Source organism: Spinacia oleracea, chromosome 3 (assembly GCF_020520425.1).
Source record: "Spinacia oleracea cultivar Varoflay chromosome 3, BTI_SOV_V1, whole genome shotgun sequence".
NCBI lineage: Eukaryota > Viridiplantae > Streptophyta > Magnoliopsida > Caryophyllales > Amaranthaceae > Spinacia > Spinacia oleracea.
This window is the reverse complement of record NC_079489.1, coordinates 61,385,346-61,413,290: the sequence shown is the minus strand read 5'-3', so window position 1 is coordinate 61,413,290 and position 27,945 is coordinate 61,385,346. Positions and strand designations below refer to the sequence as shown.

The window sequence follows — 27,945 nt, the reverse complement described above, 5'->3', positions numbered from 1 at the left end:
ATGTCCAGAAAGACGGCTGAAGATATGCAATGGCACAAAGAAGATAAGTTTAAAGATAATATAATGAGGCATCCTTGTGACTCATTAGCTTGGAAGTCATTTGATGATGAGTACACTGCATTCGCTGGAGAATCACGCAATGTAAGGCTTGGATTAGCCAGTGATGGGTTTCAACCTTTTGATAATTCACAACATAGTATTTGGCCAGTTGTTCTTATTCCATACAATTTTCCTCCGTGGATGTGTATGAAACCTCATTCATTCATGTTATCTTTACTTATACCTGGACCTTCTAGTCCTGGAAGAAACATTGATGTATACCTGCAACCTCTAATTGAAGAACTCAAAGAGCTTTGGGAGGTAGGGGTTGAAACATATGATGCTTTTTCTAAGGAGAATTTCAAAATGCATGCGGCGGTTTTGTGGACTATCAACGACTTTCCCGTTTATGGAGATTTGTCTGGATGGACCACTAAAGGTCGTTTTGGATGCCCTTGCTGCCATAAGGAGACAAAATACACATCTTTGTTGAATAAGGGTGGATATTTAGATCATCGATGTTGGCTTCCGCTTAACCATGAGTGGAGAAAAGATGCTCGTTCCTTCAACAATAAAAAGGATAAAAGGCGTGCCCCAATTGTGAGGGGGTCGAAAAAGCACGAGGCTAATGCGTGACCTCGTCCCTCGTGGGCGTGACATTTCTTTTTGTCAAATCAAGTGTAATTGGATTTCCTGTGAGTTTACACCCAATTGACTAGTAATATAGGAGTCGCCATTCAGTTTTTAACGACAATGAGAAAAACTGACAAAACCCGGTTATCGTGACATAAAGGGAGTGCAATTATGTTTGACCACGACGGTCGTAGGTTCCCTTGTGATCCCTGGTGTGGGGATCTCTCAACGTACACCCGCAAGGTAGAGATTGAGGGTTCGGGGGACTGTAACTACCGAGAGGAGTACTCGCTCTTCGATAACTCCAGAGGCAGGATATCCTTACTAGCTCAACATAAATAATTGAAGGGACATGCGTTAACTATTAAACTAATCTGAATTGATTTTAATAATATGCAACACATAATACTAGATCGATCGTGATTATCTTGTTTAGATTGATTTAAGGGACCTAGCATGATAGTTCAATTTCCCGAGATATTATCTTTGTTAGGCGTGACAGAACAATCAGATTTAATAGTTTAACAATTTTATAAAAGGGCGAGGAAAGCGATTAAATCATGCGAAGGGACACATTACGACGCACCCTTAAGAGGTGCGCCACGGTTCTCAGAAAACTAACCACTTTGGCTTTGCTATTTCTCCTTTTATTTAACGAATCTCAAGTTTCCGGGCTAAATTCTTTAGCTACAAGGGACAGGATACGTTCTGTTCGATTTTTGGATCGATTGCGACAGAACGCGGGATCAATTTCGTAGCGTGAGGCTTAGACTTAGGGGTGGGAGTCAATACTCAGAATATGAATTGTGTGTTGTGTTCACGTCGAATTTGGGGCTGTATTTATAGGGAAGAGTTCGTGGAAAGATAGAATTTTAGAGATCTAATCCAAGAAGAATTAGGAGAGAATACGTACCCAGGTAATTTCAGCGCCCAGGGCTGGGCGCCGAAGATTTCGGCGCCCAGAGCCAGGCGTTGAAAATAGGGCCTGGGCCGAATTTCCTTGTCAGATTTGGACTCGTGGAATACGGAGTCTTTGAGACTTATCCGAGTCTTTTAGCGCGTATTAACTTTATGACGGAATGCGTCTGGGCCCGTTACGAACTCTAGGCTCGTTAGGATTTTAATTAATACGTAATTCTTATTTTCAAATTATACTAGGAATAGGATTCCTCTTGCAAATTCTATCTCTTTTAGGATCTATGTCGGAGTGCAACACCTAATTCTGACAGGTTTCTATCTTTTATGTCTTGCCACTTTTAGCAACTACCCGTTACGGCAGTTACTATTTTTAGCAGGTTTCTATAAATAGCAGGTTCAGGTAAAATGAAAAGGGGTGATCGAGATTCGTTATTTTATAGGAGATGCGTTGCCAAGTGGAGAATTATGTTCTCATCATCAAACCTTCCCTTTCGGGAATGGGGACAAAAGTAGGTGTCTACAGTTAGCCCCCACTTTGACTGAGTCTCGGGATGAGACAATGATCAAAGTACTGGACGGAGTGCGTCACACAAGCCATAGTGTATGTGACTTATTTTGCGAGGGTCTCACGAGCCCCCTAGTGATAACATTTGACTTAAGGGTCATCACTTGAAGTGTCGACATATCCCTCACGTGTCATTGGGATTTGTCAACGGATAGTATAGAAACTCCCTCACTTTCTCATTGGAAGTATCTAAAGATGTGTAGAAACTCCCTCACTTTTTCATTGGAAGTAGCTACAGATGTTTTCGAAATCAAAGCTATAAAGTGTAATTGGGCCTGGCCAAGCCCAATCACGAGGTAAAAATGTTTTTAAAGATTCTCATTTTCAGGGTTAGCTAAACGAGAAAACCCCCTTGTTTTTATGGGACATAAAACGAAGGAAAATCCAGCACATCGTTCTTTTTTGGAAAAACGGAAAACCAATCCTTTAATTTTTGGAAAAAGGGAAAACCGATCCTTTATTTTTGGAAAAAGGGAAAACCGAAAAAAGTTATCGCTACGGCGACTAAGGACCTGCGCGGTTAGTGGCGCAGACCCCGCCGGCTAAAGATGGCGAGCCTGTCCGCTGAGGGTGGACGCCCCGTCCGATAGAAGTGGACGAATCTGTTTCGAAATCTGTTTGTTTTTTTTTAAAATAAGGACCTACGCGGTTTGTGACGTAGACCCTGCCGGCTGAAGATGGCGAGCCTGTCCGCTAAGGGTGGACACCCCGTCCGATAGGAGTGGACGAATCTATTTTGAAATTTGTTTGTGTTGTTTTGAAAATAAGGACCTACGCGGTTTGTGACGTAGACCCCGCCGGCTGAAGATGGCGAGCCTGTTTTTTTTTGTTTTGAAGATTTTTTGAACACTGAGGACCTGCGCGGCTAGTGACGCAGACCCCGCCCGCTGAAGGTGGGCGAGCCCTGTCCACTGAGGGTGGACGTCCCTGAATTCGTTTTTTCAATTGGGAACTCGCGTGGTTCGTGACGCGATCTTGCCCGCTGAAGATGGGCAAGTTCCTATTTCTTTTGTTCATCGTGATTTTTTGAGAATTTCCTTTTATTCATTCTTGTAGGAGAGAATTCTTTCGAGGGATGCTCGGATTTAGTTGCAACCTGAATGTGGGTTGACAACGTGTTTAGACGGACCATTGTCTTGTGGTCATCTTCTTTCATGGTTTTGAGCTAGTCTTTACGGCTCAATTTTGCCACCTCTTGGTTTTTGACCAGAGGACCATGTACAAGTATCAACGGCGACCTTTATTCTGAGGTCGAAATCCGTTCTTCTCTTTGAGATTATCCAAACACGGGACTGTGTATAGCGTAGTCCAGGGATATGATTTTAACTTCGCACACTCTTCATTGGAGTATATATTTTCTTTCGAGCCCCCAAGCGTTCGGGCTTGACGGTCATTTCTTGTCAAGAAAGGTACGTATTTTATAACGTCTTTTAACCATGTTTCGGTTCGTGCTCGTATGTGCGAGCGACCTTTATAGTGGTATGCTATTTTGACGAAGTCGTGGAGTGCGACTTCGTTTTCCGGGCGACAGTTTATTTTTCAATAATATCAGGTTTAGCTTGGCCCGGATTAATCCTTTGACAAACAAACATTTTTTTATTTGAGAAACCAACGACTTAATAATATTTTTTGGTGTTTCGAAGAATGACCTTGATATTTATTTTGCTTATATTTGTTTTGAAAAATGTACACATATATATTCCTTGAGACGAGTCTAAGTTTCGACAAGTTTTATTCATTTTCACTATTTGGGTGCTAATGGTGCTTTTGGGCTTGATCTTGATTTCAATAGGGCCTCGTGTCTACCAACACGGTTTTAAGTCCTTTCCTGTTCCGCGTTTTGCGAGATCCGGGCCTTGGGCTGCATTTTCGGCGCCCAAGGCTAGGCGTTAATCATTTCGGCGCCCAGCCGTGGGCGCTGAAAGTTTTATCCTGGCAATTTTTGGTTTTCGGATTTCTTGACGCGTTTGCGAATGGGATCAGGATGTCACTTGATGTCTTCAGGTATATATAGGGGTTAGATACGGCCTTCTTTTCTATCACTCTCAATCTTCCTTTCTCTCGTAATTACTTAGCTTTAATTCTTCCTTGCTTTTGTCATGTCGATTCCTCCCTTCTCCCTCCAACGAGCTGTCAGGCGTTGGCTAAGAGCCCTTACTCCTACAGAAAAGGCTTTGTTGAAAGGATACTACTTAGAGGCACTTTTAGGCTTACAACAAATTAATATTGATTATAACTTTCTGTGTGCATCCCTGAGCTTTTGGGATTCTGATCACCATGTTTTTGTCTTTCGGGGCAATGAAATATGTCCTTTGCCAGATGAATTTGTTGCGATCCTTGGTTATCCTACTAATGCTACTCCTGCCACCCCTGGCACCATTTGAAGAGGGTAAAACAACCATAGGGGCTTTCCTAGGACTAGATACTAACATGCTTGCTGAGATTGTTGTGGGTGATGAGGTTAATTTGGCAAAGCTTGTAAAACATCACTTTAGACCTAGTAAAAATATGACCGAACAGAAATTGAACATTCGAGCCCTTGTATTTTGTTTGTTGAATCATTATTTGCTGTCGAATAACAATGGCGAGTTCGGTGACATAAGGTTGATCCCCTTGATTAGCCAGATGGAAAGTTGCTATTCTATTATGCCGTTGGTTGTTGCCGAGACTTTGTTGAGTGCGGGTGAGCTGAAGAAGAATGCCAAATCTGAATATTTTAAGGGAAGCCCCCTATTGCTGCAGGTAATCGATCTTTCTTTTGCGCACACATATTTTTTATATTTTTTTCGTTCGTCCTGCCTGGAGCTGATTTTCAGCGCCCAGGGCTGGGCGTTAGAATTTTTGGCGCCTGGTCCTGGGCGTTGAAACTGCGCCCCAGGTTTCGTTTGTTTATTTATTATTTTTTGATCTGATTGTACCCCTTCTTTCTGTATATTTGGCTCATGGAACGACTTAGACTTTTAGAAACTCCTGCCGATCCTAAACATTATCGCCCTATAGCCTTGGGTAATCGAAAGTATTTGCACCGAGGCCAGGACGAGGCCGAGTGGGCTTCCTTTTTTACTCATGGTATCTGTTCTATTAAGTGGGTGGTACCGTGGTGGAATTTGACTACTATGTGTTAGGTTATGATACATATGACAATTCATAAATCATGCGGAAAAACCATAAAGCCAGGAAAGCATATTATTTACACATAATCATTTAGCATAGTTTAGATGCATACACTTTGTTGCGTGCCTTCCCTATCTGCGCCCGAACCGAACAAGAACAAGTCTTTAGGACTCCAAATGTCGTCCCTCCGTAGATAGTCCACAACACGTCCGGATCCGCCTTAAGCTTGACCAACTAGAATCGCCATTAAGGTACTTAGAATTTTCGGCTATTGTAGGCAATTATATGACTTAATTTTTGCTCTCAAAAATCACTTTGAATACTTGAATCGTGTATACAAATAATGACCCTAGGCCCTTATTTATAGAGGTATGGAAAAGGAATTGTAATCCTACTAGGATGTGGATTTGTTAATTAGAACTTTATTAGGACTCTAAATAACAAAGCAAATCTAATAGGATTAGGATTTTAATCTTCGCACGAATCCTAGTAGGATTAGGATTTCCCGCACACGCATCGTACAAGCCGTGCACCCGCGCAGGCCTTGCGGCCCACGACAAGCGCACAACCCATGTGCGGTGCTGCGTGCGCGCGCGCCCTTGGCTGGGCCTGGCCTTGCGCTGGGCCTGGTCGAGGCGTGCGTTGCTGCGTGCGGCTCGCTGGGCGATGGCCTGGCTTTGTGCTGGGCCTTCGTCTAGCGGGCCTCGTCCGATGCTAATTCGTACGATACGCTTCCGATTAAATTCCCGATTCCGGAATTCATTTCCGTTACGAACAACATTTAATATTTCCGATTCCGGAATTAATTTCCGTTTCGAACAAATATTTAATATTTCCGTTTCCGGAATTATTTTCCGATTCCGATAATATTTCCGATTCTGACAATATTTCCGTTTCCGGCAATATTTCCGATTCCGGCAATATTTCCATTTCCTATAATATTTTCCGATACGTACCATGTTTCCGTTTCCGGCAACATCTACGACTTGGATAAAATTTATATTTCCGATACGATCCATATTTCCGTTTCCGGCAATATCATCGTTTCCGGAGTATTCATTTCTTGCCTGTGACGATCTCAGCTCCCACTGAAACCAAGATCCGTCGATTCCGAATATCCATAGATGGAGTATTTAATGCCATTAAATACTTGATCCGTTTACGTACTATTTGTGTGACCCTACGGGTTCAGTCAAGAGTAAGCTGTGGATTAATATAATTAATTCCACTTGAACTGAAGCGGCCTCTAGTCAGGCATTCAGCTCACTTGATCTCACTGAATTATTAACTTGTTAATTAATACTGAACCGCATTTATTAGACTTAATATTATATGCATACTTGGACCAAGGGCACTATTTCCTTCAGTCTCCCACTTGTCCTTAGGGACAAGTGTGCATTTCCTAATTCCTTTGTCGCTCGATGCTTGCTCTTGAACATAAGGTAAGAGTTGTCATCCTTATTATGTCCAGAGGTGTTCCTCGGTTTCAGAGTTCAACTGATCAAATAAACAGATAATCATAGCATATGATTCATCCGAGCACGGCCATGCATTTCACAGTTTCTAGCTCTCCGAGTGGCCTTGTACAACTTTTAAGCATCTCATCCCGATTTATGGGAGGACAATCCCAATCTTGCGATCTTGAGATTAGACTTCGTTTGATAGGTGATTACCTGAGCGTTGCCTTTATAGCCTCCTTTTACGGTGCGACGGTTGGTCAACGTCAAAGCAACCAGTTCTCAAACAAGTAATCTCAAATCACTTAGGTATTGAGGATTTAGTGTGTAATAATTTTAATCAAATTTACTTATGACAGATTTTCATCTCTTACAGTAAAGTTTCATAGGTCTTGTCCGATACTAGTCTTCCCAAAGTAAGTATCTATGCAAATGATTATGACATTTCCATGTCCACATAGTTCAAGAAACAGAACTACTAGTCATCTTGCATTCTAATCGTCTAACGTTTTCTATGCGTTCAATTTTATAGAAAACTCCGACTAGGGACCATTTTCAACCTTTGACATTCAAGTTCACTTGATAGACATTTCTTAGTCACAGGACTGGTCCTGACAGTCTATCTTGAATATATCGCCAAATTGAAGGGACTCATCATTTAATACTAAACCAAGATTAAATGGAATATGAAAATACATTTCATATATGATAAATGTTCAACCCCATTGTTTTACAACCATGGGCCTCAAACCCATCTTTAAAACAGTTCATGGAATTCAAAGCTATGCTTGATTTCCAGTGCTACAACGTGAGTGTTGCTTCTCACTTGTTGCATAGGTTTAGTTATCACGCTTTGCCAATCTTAACATCCTTTTCATCGAATGTTCTTCGAGATATGATGATAAGAACTTTTGAGTATGTTTATTTTGTGATCTAGTCTTTCTTGCTACATTAGTGGTTCTACGCATTTTGCAATGAAGAACCATTAAGTCAACATACATGTGATCTTCCCAAGTTCAATGAAGAACTCATATAAACAACTCTATTTTATTGCTTCTTAGGCAATAATTACTTTTACTTCAACTGTATAGGTTGCTAGTGATGCTTTGTTTGGATCTACTTATCCAAGCAGTTCACAGATATGTGGAAGACTCTCCAACTATATCTTTGAACATAGAAATTATTATTTTAATTTCCCACGCAACAACTCATGGTCTTCAATCCATGTTGCCATTTCAAAACACGATGCTCTTTAGCTCGTCCTTGTCAATGGTTAACTCCAAAGGGTCTTGCTTGATCCTTTGCCAGTGTTTATGCGTGTAGCATCAATATTTAGCATATCTTTATTTCCTTGAATCAAGAACTATTCCTATGTACCTTTTCAAGTACCATAAGTGTTCTTGATCTCAATCTAGTTGATCTTCACTTAGATCAATAGAGATTGGTATATGTTCGTCATGCCTAAAGTCATACGATACGTTTTTGGCGATCCTCATATTATATTATATACATGATAAATTCTTTTGCAGAATAATTCTCAATTGAATTCTATTCATGTAACTTTAGCTCATTCAGTTACAGTAGATACTGAATCCAACTAAATTCTTTGACATATAATATAGGTGAAGAATCTTATTAGATTCTTTGATGTTTAACTTAGTAAATGCTTATACATAGTTCAAACATTTATTACTTAGATTTATTCATACGGATCGAATATCTCCAATGGAGTCTTTCGTGTTTGATTTAGTAAATGCCATTACTAAACAATATCATAAGATCTTTGTAAATAGATCTTAATACCCAGTATGTACTAAGTTTCGCCTTGGTCCATCATTGATGAATAATTTCAAACCTAAGTCATTAGCATTTGAATGTTATTTCACAAAAGAGAGATATGTGTGATACACATAGGACCAAATAAGTTTTACGTACTCCCACTAAACTTCTTATATATCTATAAGAATCATGTATATTTTATGAAACTAAAATGCTTATTAGCTTCACTAAAATACAGTTCCAATTCCCAATTGCTTGCTTAAATCTGTACTTAGATTTCATAAGTTAGCATTCCTTTTCAAGCATTTATTTGGATCCACAAATCCTATGACATGCCATGTACATAGTTTTCTTCCAACATTTGATTGAGGAATACGTTTTGTCATCCAATTGTCATATGTACCAATATGCAATCATTGCTTGAGTTATAGACTTGAGCATTACGATTATGCATGAGGTTTCAACACAATCCATGCCATGAATTTGCTTGTAACCTTTAGCAACTAATCTAGCTTTGTGTGTGAACACAATTCCATGTTTGATGGTTTTTATCCTTAAAACAAACTTGCAACCAATAGGTGTGAAACTATTCTTGCAAATCAACAAATTTTCAATTTTGTCATCAAAACATTGGTTATGTTTTATGGCCTTTAACCATCTAAAACATTTGAGTCTATATATGGCCTCTAACCATTTTAGGGAATCTGGGTTTCGTCATAGCTTTCTTACAGGTCACAAACTAATTAATCTACATGATAATAGTTTGACTGTAAGTTGTAGGTTTCTTCACTATCTAATAGAAGAATTGCATAGTTTCAGTGACCTGAACTCCATGTTTCTTCACTATCTAATAGAAGAATCTCATAGTTTCAGTGATTTGAATTCTATGCCTACTTGGGTATGGAACATCAAACAATAGAATATCAATAGCCACTTGAAAGTCCTTTGAATATTCTGTTCTCCTTGAAGCACTTGTAAAGTCTTCTAAGAGATGTCTATTCTTTAAAGCCACTTCTAAAGTCCTTAAAGAATACGTGTTCGGATTTTCTAAAGAACTTCGAAAATCCTTCGGAATGTCCGTCTATGTTTGTTGTTCGCCTCGAAGACTTTCGAGGTCTATTTTCTCCCACTTGTCATTTTGGAAACGAATCTCCAAAAGGACATCATTTCGAGCAAACAAACATTATGTTCTCAAAAATTCGTGGTAGAAACAATACCCTTGTGTCTCATTTGAATAAATCACAATGAAACATATATCTATACTTGGGGCCTTAGTTTGTTGAACAACAAACACTAAGCTCCCACTGAGTTTTGCAACTCTCTAGATATATTTTATGAAAAGTTATTCTGAAATTACTTTTCAATAGCTTTGACGAATTTGGTTTAGTTTGGTGGTAGTTGAGCATTTTGTTTTAGAAATTATAGGAAAAGTCTTTATGATCCATCATTGATCGAATCAAGTACTAATTGACTTCGATTATTCCAACTAAGATATGCCATATCTTATGGACCTAGATTGTGAAATTACAACACACAATCATTGATGATCATATTTGGTCTCAAGTAATCATCAACATGATCTAACCTAGATCTTTATGATTTCTTGCCAAGTGGATTTATACTTCTGAATCTTTGAACTAGCCAAATAGTTTCAACTTATATCACATTTGAGTAAATAAACCTATATTCACTCAAATCCATGTGAAATAATAAAGTCATAAAACCTTTCTTTAGCTTTGAACTCTATCGTCTAGGCGTTCTAACAATAGTTCATATTCTTTGTTACTTTCAACAAGTAAGACTAGCTTGTCTTAAGTTGATCTAGAAATCAACCAACTTTCAAAAGTCCATTAAAATAGAGCTTGTGAATGTTAACTTGTTGATATGGTCTAAGCAACAATGCCAAAGATTAGTGGAACTCAAATCAAGGGGTTGATTTGAACCTAGTAAAGTTCTTTAAAGAGTTGTTTGTTTTAATCAAGCATATTGACTCAACCTGTAATTGACCATTTCATTCAAATAAACAAACAAACATTGTTTTTGTTTTTCTTGAATGTGAGTCTTTCTGTGTTTGAAAACAGAAATTTAGGTATGTTGATTATGGAACAAAATAACCATTAAGTTCCAGCCTTTGAAAGGACTTAAAAACAAACTAGATGACCCTACAACTAATGTAGCATTGCCATGCTTCATTTCCCACTTGTAGGTCATTAGTGTATCCTAGCTTCCATTGTTTGAGTTATTACCGAAGTAAGAACCTCAAGCGGTATATGATACCAAGGAAGTTTGATTGCTAGGTCACTTCTCTTTAAACATAAACTTATAGGTAGAAACGGAATCGTAAATTCCTTTCATTTGTTCCTCGTTTTCCTATTTCTTGTACCCTTTCTTATAGTCTTAAGAATGGATTTCTTTAGTGTTGACTTTTATACTTTGTTAGACATGTCCAATGTCACTCCAACAAGGTTCTTACCATTTAATTTATGTTGAATATTCTGTTTCAACTAGATGATCTTACCAGAAGCTTCTAAAGTTCTCTAAGCATCGATCTATTCGAATGTCTAGGAACTAGACTCATTCGAGAATTAAATGGAAAAAGGATTTTAGGTTGTTAACCATTGGTAAAGCTGAGCGTTTAAACTCAATGCTTTATGATCTCAAAACTACATTGTATTTTGAATTCACAAGCACCAATCGGTTTGCCATTCGACTTTGATACTCGAAAACAACCATAAAAGTCGATATAAGAAACGTACATTTTAAATTGCTCACTTTCTCTCATTTCCGTGAATCGTTCTTGGATTCACTACCAATCGAGGAAATTTACTGTTACCTTTCTAAAAGGATTTATTGAAGTGCAAGATATTCAATTATAAACAATAATTAAAACATACATTGAAGCATGCAAAGTCTAAACATTTATCATGAATAATAACTTGAAAATTAAAGCAATCATGCAATTTAAACAAGTCATTAGCATTTTATTCGAGTTATGTGTTCCGGCAGGTGTGAATAAAATGATTCCAAGATCCTAAAATCATTGAAGAACTAAGCACAGTTTGTCGACTTAATCCTAAAACATCTTAGGTAAGCAAAAGCCTTTTGCTAATAGTCTAGAAACCATTCTTGGTTGATAGGCACGTCTAAGAACTTATTAGGTAAACCTATCGATTTTGCCACGACATAAAAGGACTCCTTACTTATATCGTTGAGTTTCACCAAAACTAACATGTACTCACAATTATTTGTGTACCTTGCCCCTTTAGGACCAATAAGTAACACCTCGCTGAGCGAAAACTATTACTAGATTGATGTAAAGGATATCCAAGCAAGTGTATATTTTGGCATGGCACCTTTAAACTCAATTTTTAAGTTTGGAACTTAAGGCTCTTACTATGTTGGTTAGATTTTAAGTGAACTAAAATCCTTAATCATGCAACATAATCAAGCTTTGATCTCATGCATTTTAAGACATATTTAAAAGCAATAAATATGCATAAGATAAATGTGATCTAGTATGGCCCGACTTCATCTTGAAGCTTCAACTTCAAAGTCCGTCTCGAAAATCTCCGTGGGAGGCACCATTTTCTTCAAATAGGATAAGCTATAATTAAACTAATTACAACTATTTGATGGTACGCAGACCATATTTGAATTGAAAAACAATTTTGGTACTTTAGACCAATTACATTCAAATTAATGGTTCGCAGACCATATTTTCTATCCTATTTGGGCCATACTAGTCACTTCATAACCTGCAAAATAGTACATATACAATATATACCATTCACCCATTCATTATCATGAATGGCCCACACAGCTGGTTAGTAAAACACATTATGCATCACATAAACATTTGCAGCAATTAATCAAGGGCACCAATAATCTACAAATTATTCAGTCCTTATTAATTCTAATCAAGTTGTTTTAACCTTAAGGATTTGTAGACCTTATCAAGAGTATATGACTAAAAAGAGCTCCCACTTAAACCAATAAATTCATATGCTTTACTAATTTTAAACATAAAAATGTATTTCTAGTCTAACCGGAAACATACAAATTTAATTAAAATTTAAAGCTCATATAAATTTATAATTGAATCCAAAATTTAATTTAATTTCAGTCGTATTTAAATTAATTCATGATTTTAATTTTAGTAAAATAATTAGAATAAATAAAATTTATTATAATTACAATATTCAAAATTAAAATCCAAGAAAATAATTTAAATTATTAATTTTAAAATTAATTAAAATTACGTAAACTGAAAATTTCAAATTAAAATTTCAAAACGATCTAATCGCAACGCAACAATCCCACGCAACGCACACCCATGGGCCACACGCACACAGCCATCGCTGGCCATGTACGCGCAGCCCATGCGCTTTGCGCATCGCTGCTGCTCACCATCGCAAGGCATCAATCGAACACGCGAGCTGGTGCTCGCTGCGCGCGCCAGCGCTCGATGCACGCGAGCCATCGCTCGCTGCGCGCCCCAGCGCTCGATTTATGCGAGCCATCGCTCGCTGCGCGCCTGCCTTTCCCGCACGCGAGCTTGCGCTCATCGCACGAGGCAGCAGTATGCGAGCTGGCGCTCGCTGCGCGCGAGCCATCGACGCTGTGCGTAGCGCTCGTGGCACGCGAACTTGCGCTCGCTGCGCGCGAGGCTCCGCATGCTTGCGCGAGGCAGTGCGCGCTATGGCGCAGCACGCTTGCTGCCCACACGCGACTGCTCGTGCCTTGCTCTCGCCCCTGCCCACACGCCCATTGCTCACAGCCCACGACACAAGGCAGGGTTGCTGCCTTGTGCTCGTGCACCATGCCCTTGCTCGCTGCATTCGTACCGCATGGGCGACGAGCTCCCTTGCTCGTCGTCGCATGCCCGCACTATACAACACCCCTTTAGGGTTACACGTAGCGTCCATTGCTTTGTGCGTGCAAGTTATATGAGCGAGTCGCATAAAAATTAAAATTTTATATTCAAAATTAATGACAAATTAATAAATAATATTAATTTCATAATTTTAGGGCGAAAAATCGAAAATTTATTATTTAATTGATTTCCGATTAACATGGATTCAAGTCTAGGTCATAAAAATTTAAAATTTAACATAAATTTACAATTTTTATGGTGGTTTTTAATCATAGGTATCTAATTAAATTATAACTAATTATGAAAATCAAATTAATTCTAAATTTTTCCAATTTTCAACAAATTAATCATAATTACAAATTAGATTGCATAATTAACAAGGCTAGGCATTCAAACTTGTTAAACATATACAGTAGGTCAATCAAAAATTCAAGATTTATCAACAATAATCGCAAATATTTAATTTAACATCTTAAATTTACGAAATTTTGCATTCGAAAAACTAAAACCTCCAAAAAGTCACAGTTAGGCTTCGAATTTGAGAATTCTGGGTTCGGCCGAAAAATATTTTTTTGTCAAAATTTTAGAATGCCTTTTACATGCGGAATTGACAAAAAAATCACTCGATTTGGATGAGTAACGAAGAAACTGCCGAAAAACTGCGTACGTATAATTAAATAAACGCAATTTGCAATTAATTAACAATTACGAAAATTAATCACCCCTTTTAATTCTTGCAAATTTTTAATATTTAACCATGTTTATGCAATTTAGATTATGAAAATAATAAGAGGCTCTGATACCACTGTTAGGTTATGATACATATGACAATTCATAAATCATGCGGAAAAACCATAAAGCCAGGAAAGCATATTATTTACACATAATCATTTAGCATAGTTTAGATGCATACACTTTGTTGCGTGCCTTCCCTAGCTGCGCCCGAACCGAACAAGAACAAGTCTTTAGGACTCCAAATGTCGTCCCTCCGTAGATAGTCCACAGCACGTCCGGATCCGCCTTAAGCTTGACCAACTAGAATCGCCATTAAGGTACTTAGAATTTTCGGCTATTGTAGGCAATTATATGACTGAATTTTTGCTCTCAAAAATCACTTTGAATACTTGAATCGTGTATACAAATAATGACCCTAGGCCCTTATTTATAGAGGTATGGAAAAGGAATTGTAATCCTACTAGGATGTGGATTTGTTAATTAGAACTTTATTAGGACTCTAAATAACAAAGCAAATCTAATAGGATTAGGATTTTAATCTTCGCACGAATCCTAATAGGATTAGGATTTCCCGCACACGCATCGTACAAGCCGTGCACCCGCGCAGGCCTTGCGGCCCACGACAAGCGCACAACCCATGTGCGGTGCTGCGTGCGCGCGCGCCCTTGGCTGGGCCTGGCCTTGCGCTGGGCCTGGTCGAGGCGTGCGTTGCTGCGTGCGGCTCGCTGGGCGATGGCCTGGCTTCGTGCTGGGCCTTCGTCTAGCGGGCCTCGTCCGATGCTAATTCGTACGATACGCTTCCGATTAAATTCCCGATTCCGGAATTCATTTTCGATACGAACAACATTTAATATTTCCGATTCCGGAATTAATTTCCGTTTCGAACAAATATTTAATATTTCCGTTTCCGGAATTATTTTCCGATTCCGATAATATTTCCGATTCTGACAATATTTCCGTTTCCGGCAATATTTCCGATTCCGGCAATATTTCCATTTCCGATAATATTTTCCGATACGTACCATGTTTCCGTTTCCGGCAACATCTACGACTTGGATAATATTTATATTTTCGATACGATCCATATTTCCGTTTCCGGCAATATCATCGTTTCCGGAGTATTCATTTCTTGCCTGTGACGATCTCAGCTCCCACTGAAACCAAGATCCGTCGATTCCGAATATCCATAGATGGAGTATTTAATGCCATTAAATACTTGATCCATTTACGTACTATTTGTGTGACCCTACGGGTTCAGTCAAGAGTAAGCTGTGGATTAATATAATTAATTCCACTTGAACTGAAGCGGCCTCTAGTCAGGCATTCAGCTCACTTGATCTCACTGAATTATTAACTTGTTAATTAATACTGAACCGCACTTATTAGACTTAATATTATATGCATACTTGGACCAAGGGCACTATTTCCTTCACTATGACAGGGGGTTCTGATGTGTCGGTTTATGTATCTTTGCTGGGGCTATCTCGGCCCATTTATATCTTTCCTTACCGAGTCATGCGTCAATACGGCTTAAGGCAGACTATCCCATTTTCTGATACAGTACCACCTAAAGTAGCGGCCTTTTCACAAGCACGGGTTCAAGCATGGGCTAAGTATTATGATGGTCTCCCGCGTTGGGCTGTGGCTACAAATGGTTTTGTGGGTCTTTCCGAAAACTACAAGTTGTGGATGAGTTCCGATGATAAAGCTGGGAGGACCGAGGCTCGAAATGGTGAGCCAGCTGAGCTTTTAATACCTCGTATTCGGGTTAGGTATGAGGGCCGTGATTCTGCCAATCCTCGCACCCATGGTATTAAGACTGTGAAAGCTCGTCCTGATCGAAAGCGAAAGGAAGTTCCTCCCCGTTCCAGTTCTAGGCCTAAGAAGATGCCTAACATGAAGGGGCCTGCCGTTGCTAAAATAAATGCAAGCTCTCGCTGAGATTGTCGCCGGAACAATCTATGGGTTAGGAAAGCTCAGCCGCTAGTAGAACCAGTGACTAATCCAGTTGATGTTGATAATCCTTCCCCCACCATTGTTTGTGCCCTTGAGGGTGAGCGGGCTATAACTGTTCAAACTGATAATGTTTCTGAGGCCTTGGCATCTTTGGAAGTTAGTGTCCAGGAGCCGGTTCTTATGGAGATTGATATAGGGGCAGCGCAGAAACCTGTGGAGGTGGACCCCGCGAACATTGCGCTCTACAAGACTTTATTTGATGATCCGGAAGAACTAGAGTAGTGTAGTTCTTGCTAGGGTGTAGGTGCCTTTATTTATTTCAGTTGTGTTTGTTTTTCATTCCTTAGCACTTTTGTTTTCTTTCTTATCATTTTTTAATAAAGGCGTATTTTATTTTTACTTTCATTTTTTGCTTCTCCTCTTTTTCATTTTTTTATATATTTGCTCATGTCTAACACTTTTGCACAACGTGTATATTTTTTACTTGATTGGACCGAATCCACAAATAGGATTGCCTACGTATCTTTGTTAAATAATTTTAACTTAGAATCAGGTCGCGCGTAGTTCTAGCTAGAATAAATTCTAGGATGCCGAATTTAATAGATATGCTCTGAGGTGGAAACATATTATTTGATCGGTGAAATGAGTGTAGTTTCATCATTATTTTAATCTGCTGTTTTTTTGCCGTAAGCGGTGTATCTGCACATAAAAATGAAATTCCATGTGTTTTTTTTGTTTTTTTTTGTACGGCTATTTTTCGGTACGCATATCTGAATACGTGCTGTATGGCTATTTTTTGGTACGCATATCTGAATACGTGCTGTACCCCCCAAGTGTTCGTTATTTTTCCGTTATGTGCGGATAAAATGACGAGCACTTCTGGGCAAAATTTGGCAGGCAGAGAGTTTCAACGCCCAGGCTGCGGCGTCAAAGATTTCGGCGCCCATCCCTGGGCGTTGAACATGATTTCTGGGCGGTCTTTTTTCGATGCTTTGCTTCACATGTTCTTGTATTTATTTCTTTTCTCTTTTTTTTTTACTTTTTTACTCGTATTGAAATCAATTTTGACGCTATTTCGGAGGCTTTTTTGACTGTTAGCGTGAGTCGCATTTTTGTCCGGATTAATTTTTTCTATTCATGACTCGAAACGGTTTTGAGAATGAGGTTAGTGTGCGGAAGATATGAAGATCTTTGTGTAGGCTTTTGAGTGGGCCGAGGTGCGCGTTGACGTGGGGGGCGGCGTTTATTATTTTATGAATTTTTTTTTAGCAACATTTGCATTGTTTGGGTTTGATTTCCTTTTTTATTTCTTTGGGTTGCATGGGTTAGACCCTTATGTTTTGGCAATATGATAGTGGGGTTCACTTTGTGGGTTTTAGGGTATTGATTTCGATGTCACGATTTCAAGACCGAGTGGGCCTTGCTTATTGGGCCTAGAGTAGGCTGCTTCTTTGTTTTTGTATTTGCAAGTGCGTTTGGTGCTTATTTAGTGTTAGAATAAAAGTTTTTAGGAGAAATCTTACGCCTTTATTAATTTGGAAAGTAAGGAAAACATACTGAAATAAAATTTGCCTATATTCTAAGGGGTCTTAGGACCATCTAAAGCCTTTTTTTTTATCAATCTAAAGAACTACTAGGCGTTTTTCTTTACTAAGGTTCTCTCTATGGCTCAAGCCTTGGGTTTAGTCTCGTAAAACTTTGGTCCTTCGCCGGTACTCATCTTGAATTCTATTCCCTTTGTGTTGACCCACTGACACGTCTTCACCCATCCGTTCTCGGCTTCTTCTAGTGTTGATGAAGGAGAGATTAACCGGGTTGGATCGAAACCTTCATCTTGTAAAGCTAGGGTAGTCATCACAGTCTCGTCCTCCATAGGCCTCGATTCGTTAAACAATGTCCATAGAGCCTGGTCGTCCAATATTTCAGCTGTTTTGCTCTTGGTGAGGTGAGGTGCCTCATCCAAGGTATGACAGTCATGGAAAATTTCAAATCCGGGTTTTAGCAAACCATCCTGAACGAAGGGTTCAGGGAAATCACAGCATGGGTGTTCTTCTCCTTCCCGAACGAACATTCCGTTAAGAGTTCTTTGATACGGGGGAAGGAAGGTGGTTTGTTTGTCCTTAGCTGAGTTAAGGCATAGCCTAGACAAGCGGTCAGCAATATCTTCCTCCGTTGTTTCATAGCCTAGGCCAAAGGGAGTATATTTGTCGGGTAGAGGATGGAACGTGCATCCTTCTTTCTTATGCCCAATGGGGTTCCTGGGAAATAACCTTGAGCTAACAGCATTTTAGGGATGATTCGGGATGCGTGTGGGTCTAGGAATGCCGGATCATAGTCCTCGATGAACTGGATGGCTTCTTCCATTTGAAAACCGTAAAGGTCGTCTGCAGTTTCGGCCGTTCCAACCATGGTACAACTGATGTCGAGAGGAGGGGCGCGGATTTCCAGAATTACCCCGTTATGGTTAAGTTTAACCATTTGGTGCAAGGTAGAAGCCACACCTCCTAAGTCATGGAGCCAAGGTCGCCCTAAGAGGAGGTTGAAAGTGGGCTTGATGTCGATTATTTGAAACTCCGTGGTGCGTGCCACAGGCCCGGTTTGTATTGTAAGGTTGATTTTTCCCAACACAGGCCTTCGAGAGTAATCATAAGCTCGTACTCCTTGCGTGGAGGTTTGGAAGTCATCGTTTCCTAATCCCAAGCAATGGGCGGTTCGCAATGAGAAAACATTAACTGCCGAACCATTATCTACGAGCGCTAGGGGAATGTTTTGTCCTTTGCATCCAACCACTAGATAGAGATCTTTATTGTGGGCGCCTCCTTCTTTAGGTAAGTCTTTGTTAGTAAAAACTATTGTTTTTTCCTCAACATCTCTCATGACGTGGCTAACCAACGAGTCAGGTGTGATATCCGTAGGGACTGAGATGAGGTCAAGTGAGCCAATAAGTTTTTCGCGATGCTCCTTTGAAGTACACATGAGATCTTGATGAGTGACATTTATGTCGCTCATAGGGTAGAATTTAGGCATAATTTGAGTCGTTTTATTCTATTTTTAATATTTTTATCTTTATTTTCCTTAATTTCTTATTTTGAATGTTTATAACTTAGTTTAGTTTAATTAGCAATTTTTATTAGTTTTTAGGTCTTATTTTCTTAATTTATTTATTTTTCTTTGTTTCGATAATTTTATATATTTTAGTTTTTCGTTATTAATTTTCCATTTCTATTTCTGTTTTTGTTCTTTTATTATTATTATTATTATTATTATTATTATTATTTATTTATTTATTTATTTATTTTTGTTTCTATTTTTATTTTGTGATTCTCTCCGTGTTTTATTGTAATTGTGTAGGTGAGCGTGTTTTGTTTCGGAATATGAGGATGAGCCAATAACATTATACATGGTCAACACAAGTCAATTCCGGCTTTAAAGGACAATCAAGAAGCCTGCAAGATGCAGCCCCTATCTCCTAACGTACACTACACATCAACCTTATCCTACACCACCTCTCCTCTCTCACTCCAGCCTGCAACCACCTTCATCTCCCAACTACTCTCTCCTGCCACCTCACTCCTACACCAACAACTCCACCAACACCGTCATCATCTCCAACCCTACACTATCATCACGCAACAACATGAAAGGTAGCAGCAAAACATCCCAAAACAGAGTAAAATACAGAGCAAAAACAGAGGAATTGGGTTCGTCCGAACCCGTATTTATGTTCGACCGAACCCAAAATTTAGAGTTCCTGACTTCCTGATTGTATGAGGTTCGGTCGAACATCAACAGAGTTCGCCCAAACAGCAATTTAGTCCATCCGAACCTCAATTGTGTTCGTTCGAACATTTGAACGCGAAAATGTTGTACGGAATTAATGAGGCTCAATGGCTGCGATGCGTTTTGACATTGGAGGCTGCGATTTGATTGATTAGAAATCGAGCAGCGAAATGGAGCCGTTGATGATGATGACGGCGACGGGGATGGACGATGATGGTCGTGTATGATGATAAAAGATGATGATCGACGGTGAAAATGAATGATGGAGTATGATGATTGAAGATGATACACGCGAATAGCAGGGGAAAAAACCCCATTTTTATCAAAAGGAAGGAGGAGGGTGTCTGATTTATTTTTTCATTTTTTGGGGGATTTGGAAAAAGCTACGGGTGTGGTGAGAGTAGAGGAGGGGCTGATTGTTTATTTTTGGGGTTCTTTTTCTCTTTTCTTTTAATTCCTTTTATCTTCCTTTTCTTTTTCTCTTTTCTTTTAATTCCTTTTTTTAGATATAGATTTTCTTTTTCTTTTCTTCTTTTCCCCTTTTAATTAGAGTAGTATAAAATACCCATTTTGGGGGAACCAACTTCATTACCATGTAAATAATTAGTTTAGTTCTTCTTTTTCGTAGGGTTTAGGGTTTAGCTTTTAGAGAGAGAAAACGAGAGATAATCAATGAAAATTGGGGCTTTTGAATTCAAGTGTGACAATTTAGTTTTGATGATCAACCAATTAATCAATGAGCAATTTCTTACTCTCTCCTCATTTATTTCTTCATTTATTGCTTGATTTATTTTGTTTTATTTAGTTTAATTGTTTTTGTTTAGTTTAATGATTCATGTTTAGATTAGTTGTTATTAATGTTTAGAATCATGTTTTTAGTTGTTAATTTCGTTAAATTTCATATTTTTAGGATTATGGAGTAGCTTATTGATTAGGGTTTGGTGAAAACTCAACATTGATTGGTTTGTGTGTTTGTGATTAGAATTAGGGATTTTCATGATTAAATTATTACATGTTTAAGCATTTCCGATACATGTTGCATTTAACTTGATCAATTAAGTGTTCCATGATTGATTGGAGTAGTCTAGTTGGGTTGGAAAGGGATTAAAGACCTAAACTTGACTATTTGGTTGAATTGGACTTTAACTTACCCCAGGATGATAGTGTAGAACGGGAGTTCATGTTTGATTCTTAGGGAAATTGCTCGCACGTCGGGAGATAGTTGGAGCTATTTGTGAATTCAACGCCTATTCATGTAGTGCTTGTGAATCTTCCCCGTTTTTAGCTCTTTTATGTCCATTCCATGATTTGTTGTTGTTTGACCCATTCCTTAATCTCGTTTACTTTTGGTTTCTTAGTTTAGTTTAATTAGTTTTAGTCTATTAGGATTTTCCAAAACCCCGTTTCGACCTAGCTTATCGTTCCCATTAGCGTAAACTAGCGCACCGTAGTCCTTGTGGATTTCGACCCTTACTTGCCTCTTTACTTGTGTTTAGTGGTTAGTTTAGGTAATTTGTTTGATTAGGAGAGACTAGTAACGACCTAGTTTTCCCCTTGATCAGATCCCAGATGGTAATCTCGGCCTTAGTTCTTTTTAGTTGCTTCAAGACATGATTTTCAATGACTTCTGCGACGGTGGTGTGCCGTCCATTCTCAGGAGTCTGTCTGACTGGGATATCGTCCATGGGAGGTGGGCGAATATCCGGATGGTATATCCTTCCGGATCGGGTGAGATTGTCGACTTCGGGCTCCTGAGGGGTGGTGTCAATGAGAGTATACTCGGGTCAAGTTTCGGTAAAGAGGTCCTGGCCCGCTACTTGAGATAGGTAGACATCTTCAGCATCATCATCCCACACACCGCACACTTCTCTCTCGATTCGATCCATAGGGACCACAACGAGTGGTGCACCTTGAGGTGTAATGTACACCGTAGGGTCGAAGTTCTTATTTTCTGGTTGGTCGAGAGAGATGTGACAAGAGCCGAGTGGGCTCTTGTTGTTGTTGGGTTTGCCAACGTTAGGGAGAGGTATTACTTCATCCTCTATCATGTCCTGGATTTTGTTTTTTAGATTCTAGCAGTTTTTAGTGTCATGCCCATTTCCTTGATGGAATGTGCAGTAAGTACCTTCGACCCAATATTTACTTTTGACAGGAGGGTCACGGGTGGGGCCTATAGGCTTCAATTTTCCTTGATTAGTTAGTCTTTCGAAGGCTTGTACCAAAGTCGACCCGAGTGGGGCAAACTTTCGATCTCGGACCCATCTTCCAGGGCTTCTCCGGGCTGGGGTCTCCTCTACGGCATGGACTTCTTGGGCTTGGGATGTGTGGCCCCTGTTGTAGGTGTTACTTTTGTATGCGGGCTTGCTTTGTATTGTTTTCGCGAGATCATCCTCGATCTTTATTCCCACATCATAAAATCTTTTGAAAGTGTCAAGGCCCAGGTACCTAAGGTGTTGTCTGTAAGCCGGGTCCAGGTTGTCAATGAGTTTTTGGACTAATTCTGTCTCGGGAGGCCTATTGATTAGTTGGGCCGCTTGGTCCCTCCATCTAGCAAAGTAGGTTGTGAAACCTTCATTTTTCTTTTGGAAGAGGACTTCCAGCTCGCGCATAGTGACTTGAAAATACATGTTCGACGAGTATTGCTTGATGAAGACATTGACAAAGTCCTCCCAAGTGGGGAAGAGCTTAGGGTCCTGGTGGTAGTACCATTTGAGCGGCACATGTTCCAAGGACAAAGGAAAGGCAGGTAAATACATGGACTTGTCCACGCCTTTCAAGTTCATGGCATTCACGAAGCTCAAGAGATGATCACGGGGATTGTCCGTGGCTTTGAATTTCGGTAAGTTAGATGAACTAAACTTTTCTGGTAGTTTGCAAGGAAAAGGTTCAGGATCGAGGGAGAAGTACTTGCTCCCCATGGTTTGCTGTAGAACCATTTTTTCAATCCTCTTCTCGTTGTCGAGGTCGTTTTTGGCTTGCGCAGCTGCTAAGGCTTCGTTTTCCATTTTCAGTTGGCTCAGGAGTTGGGTCATTTGGACCATCCGGTCTCGCAATTCTTCGATGGACATGTTTGAGGGTGCGAATCGAGGTTGGGGGAGCGGAGATCCTTGAAAGGGGGAATGACGGACGGAGCTTGGAGTTACTAAACCTTGCGTTGGTGATGTAGCTTCGAGACGCACTAACCTTTGTTTTTCAGATCGGCACCAAGTGGCAGGACCAGCCCTATGCATAAGATAAGCTAAAGTTTAGGCCCCAAAGTTTTAAGCATTACTTAGTCTAGACTTTTGACTCTCTCTATTGGTTTTTTTTTATTCTCTCCTTTGTTGGTACACTTTTTGGTTTTTTCCTTGGTCATTCTTTGGATTTTCGAAACACTTGCCCGTGTGAAATTCATAGTTATTAGCATGCTCGGTTTTGGTGCCGAACATTGTCGTCGTAGGAGGCCTAACAACGACACGAAGAGTTATTTATTACTATTTTTTTAGTCGCTTTTAGAATCGAGTGCCTTTTCATACGCCCTCGCAACAATTTTTTTTATGAAAAGTTTTTTTTTGCTACGTATTTTTTTATGCGCGGGCGCCGAGGCTGCTGTGCCTGACCAAAAGGCCAGGCAGCAATTTCAGCGCCCAGCCAGGGGCGTTGAAAATGCGTCCCTGGCTGGTCCTCGTCTTTCGTTTGCGTATATCTTTCGTTTATGCGACTTTGATTTTGCGTGCTTGCCTAATAACGTCCTTTACGCGTTGTGCAGCGTTTGTGGGATTCGTTACGGGCCATCCCGAGCGTCGCTTTTTTTTGAGGCGATCGTCCGGGTTTGCGGAACACGTATTTTGGTATAACTCTTCGGCCAATTGGTTTATGAATGTTTGGGCAACTTTTAAGGTCGTTGGTTTTCTAGCATTATTTGTCACACACAATCACATAATTCGCTACACATAACTAACATTACATCATGAGGCAAAATAATAATATGTCATGTAGTTTATGATAGGATTCTATGGGTAGTATTTGCGCCGGCTCGGTACCGCTTCTATTGCAAATCCAACACATGCCCCGGTCGAGGTAGTGCCTTCAACAGACGAATTTCGCCCAAGAGGCCAATCACGATGTAAGCCAAGGGGGCATGCACCAATGAGAGGGACCTAGTGGGCGATCGATTGGTTTTGGGACGGGTGTACTACTAGCGAAAGTGCCGAGTGGACAACATTTGTAGCGTATGCACCCCCCGGTTGGCGATGGGTATCCTTAGTCCCAACTCCCGAGATGAAACATCCCAAGGGAGCCAAGATTCGTTATGCGGTTCTGTCCGTTCACATTAATATGCTAATTTTTAGGTCGTCCCAACTTGATGGGGAAATAAACGCGAGGTAGGATCGTTTCACCCTTCGCTATTTTGATTACCTACGAGCACGAGTATTTCCCTCACTATCCCCAGTGGAGTCGCCACTGTGAGGGGGTCGAAAAAGCACGAGGCTAATGCGTGACCTCGTCCCTCGTGGGTGTGACGTTTCTTTTTGTCAAATCAAGTGTAATTGGATTTCCTGTGAGTTTACACCCAATTGACTAGTAATATAGGAGTCGCCATTCGGTTTTTAACGAAAATGAGAAAAACTGACAAAACTCGGTTATCGTGACATAAATGGAGTGCAATTATGTTTGACCACGACGGCCGTAGGTTCCCTTGTGATCCTTGGTGTGGGGATCTCTCAACGTACACCCGCAACGTAGAGATTGAGGGTTCGGGGGACTGTAACTACTGAGAGGAGTACTAGCTCATCATAAATAATTGAAGGGACATGCGTTAACTATTAAACTAATCTGAATTGATTTTAATAATATGCAACACATAATACTAGATTGATCGTGATTATCTTGTTTAGATTGATTTAAGGGACCTAGCATGATAGTTCAATTTCCCGAGATATTATCTTTGTTAGGCGTGATAGAACAATCAGATTTAATAGTTTAACAGTTTTATAAAAGGGCGAGGAAAGCGATTAAATCATGCGAAGGGACACATTACGACGCACCCTTAAGAGGTGCGTCACGGTTCTTAGAAAACTAACCACTTTGGCTTTGCTATTTCTCCTTTTATTTAACGAATCTCAAGTTTCCGGGCTAAATTCTTTAGCTACAAGGGACAGGATACGTTCTTTTCGATTTTTGGATCGATTGCGACAGAACGCGGGATCAATTTCGTAGCGTGAGGCTTAGGCTTAGGGGTGGGAGTCAATACTCAGAATATGAATTGTGTGTTGTGTTCACGTTGAATTTGGGGCTGTATTTATAGGGAAGAGTTCGTGGAAAGATAGAATTTTAGAGATCTAATCCAAGAAGAATTAGGAGAGAATAAGTACCCAGGTAATTTCAGCGCCCAGGGCTGGGCGCCGAAGATTTCGGCGCCCAGAGCCAGGCGTTGAAAATAGGGTCTTGGCCGAATTTCCTTGTCAGATTTGGACTCGTGGAATACGGAGTCTTTGAGACTTATCCAAGTCTTTTAGCGCGTATTAACTTTATGACGGAATGCGTCTGGGCCCGTTACGAACTCTAGGCTCGTTAGGATTTTAATTAATACGTAACTCTTATTTTCGAATTATACTAGGAATAGGATTCCTCTTGCAAATTCTATCTCTTTTAGGATCTATGTCGGAGTGCAACACCTAATTCTGACAGGTTTCTATCTTTTATGTCTTGCCACTTTTAGCAACTACCCGTTACGGCATTTACTATTTTTAGCAGGTTTCTATAAATAGCAGGTTCGGGTGAAATGAAAAGGGGTGATCGAGATTCGTTATTTTATAGGAGATGCGTTGCCAAGTGGAGATTTATGTTCTCATCATCGAACCTTCCCTTTCGGGAATGGGGACAAAAGTAGGTGTCTACACCAATACCTTTGAATGGGGATCAGGTGCTTGAACACTTATCTCGTTTTGTACAAGATAAGTTTGGAAAGGCTGCAACAAAAAGAAAAAGAAATGCCTTTAACAGTTTGTATGGTTGGCACAAAAAAAGCATTTTCTTTGACTTGCCTTATTGGAGTAAGTTAAAAATCCGCCACAACTTAGATGTAATGCACATTGAGAAAAATGTCTCTGAGAATATTCTGGGTACCTTGATGAGTATAAAAGGCAAGAACAAAGATACCACAAAGGCTAGAATAGATTTGATGAAGATGAAAGTCAGGGATGAGTTGCACCCTATGTTGGATGGTGATAAAGTACGTGTGCCCGTTGCATGCTACTCTCTGAGTTCAACTGCCAAGGCTGCAATATGTGATATGCTTGCTAAAATAAAATCCCCGGATGGATATTTATCGAATATATCTCGTTGTGTCAAAGATAATGGCCAAAAGATTTCATACATGAAGAGCCATGATCATCATGTGTTCATTGAGCAGTTGCTTCCCCTTGTGACTCGTGGTTTCTTGCCGAAACATGTGTACGAGCCTCTGGTTGAGTTAAGTTCATTCTTTAGAAACTTGTGCTCAAAGACCATAACTGTTGAACAACTGGAAGCTCTTGAGAAAAAAATTCCATACACATTGTGCAAGCTAGAGATGGTTTTTCCACCGGCATTTTTTGATGTCATGGTGCATTTAGTTGTACACTTGGCAGCTGAGGCAAAGATCGCCGGACCAGTTTGTTACCGTTGGATGTATCCTGTTGAGAGGTATATAATTTTTTTATGAATTCTGTAATAAACTTTTAATGCGATCACTTAAAAAAAAGTACTTCATTTTCATTAGGTACCTCCTAACGTTAAAAGTATATGTCCGTAACAGAGCACATCCAGAAGGTTGTATTGCTAAAGGTTATCTTGCTGAGGAATGTTTAACATTTTGCTCAAGATACATGAGTGATATTGACACTAAGTTCAATCGTAAAGCAAGAAACGATGACTTAGAGGTTGATGATGAGGGTACTTCAGGATCAAATCTCGAGGTATTTAGACCACTAGGACGTTGTCTTGGAAAGGGTGTTCCTGCACATCTATCTTTTGAGGAGAGCGATCAATTACATTCCTATATTCTCCATAATTGCGATGAGCTTCTCGAGTTTGTTGAGTAAGTTCTCATGATTTTTCTGTAGTTATTCTGTTTAATTAATGAATAATTTTGAATTAAGTATAATAAACATGTTTCAACCTCATTTTTATAGAGAGCACAAGTTGGAATTACAGAGAGAATGACCAAGAAATATAGAAAAAAGGCATAAAGCACAATTTTCCAAATGGATACTTAATCGAGTATGTTTTATTTTTTTCCTTTTTTTACAATTGTTTTTATAATTTGGGTTATAATATTAGATTACCAATAATTTTTTTAAAACCTCTTTTTCTTAGGTGCGAAAAATGAATGTAAATTGATGTGTTGATAATGATTTGTATAATCTGGTTTGTGGTCCTTCAAGAGTTGTGAGGCGTTATAACGGATACATTGTAAATGGTTATAGGTTTCACACACTTGATCGCTCAGAAAATAGAAAAACTCAAAATTGTGGAGTGATGGTTCGAGGGGATGACTCTTCGGATAAAGAATACTATGGCGTTTTAAATGATATATTTGAGTTGCATTATCCAGGAGGAAACCGTGTTTTTGCTTTCAAATGTAGATGGTTTGATGTAGGACACCATGGTAGAGGGTATAAAGTAGATGAATATGGATTCACTAGTGTGAATAAGACGAAATCTTTAAAGACAGATGAAGTGTTTGTTCTGGAATCACAAGTGGAGCAAGCATTTTATATACAAGATCCACAACATGAAGATTGGCAATTCGTTATAAAGGCTCAACCAAGGGATTTCTATAATATGCCAAGTGATGACGGGGATAAGCAAGATTTGGATACAGAAGATGCATATCAACTAGTTGAGGTGGAGGCTAGTGTTGAAGAGCAAAGTATTAATCATGTGGATACCAATTTCTCACTAGAATCATTAGCTACAAATTATTTTGTGATCAAACGCGATAAAAAAATTGTGGAAATGGTTAAAAACCTGATCGGGGAAACCATGTTAGATGATGACTTCATCAATGATGGTGAAATTGAAGAGTTTGAGCATTCAAGTGAAGACGAAGAGTCATTTAATTCTTATTGATA

General features: G+C 39.6%; 1 protein-coding gene across 1 annotated transcript; it reads left to right on the top strand.

Moving 5' to 3' along the window:
- LOC110783210 (uncharacterized) lies at positions 1-27,943 on the top strand. Its single transcript, XM_056839170.1, has 4 exons — positions 1-639; positions 25,755-26,515; positions 26,628-26,909; positions 27,256-27,943. The coding sequence occupies exons 1-4, from the start codon at positions 1-3 to the stop codon at positions 27,941-27,943; spliced, it is 2,370 nt and encodes a 789-aa protein (XP_056695148.1).
- The last annotated feature ends 2 nt before the right edge of the window (positions 27,944-27,945 follow it).

What these genes read in the sequence shown, in the direction of transcription:
- LOC110783210 (XM_056839170.1), top strand. Translation starts at nt 1, where the DNA reads ATGTCCAGAAAGACGGCTGAAGATATGCAATGGCACAAAGAAGATAAG. An exon ending in ATAAAAGGCGTGCCCCAATT is followed by an intron (nt 640 to 25,754) that starts GTGAGGGGGTCG and finishes AATGGGGATCAG; the next exon opens with GTGCTTGAACACTTATCTCG. An exon ending in GAGCTTCTCGAGTTTGTTGA is followed by an intron (nt 26,910 to 27,255) that starts GTAAGTTCTCAT and finishes TGGTCCTTCAAG; the next exon opens with AGTTGTGAGGCGTTATAACG.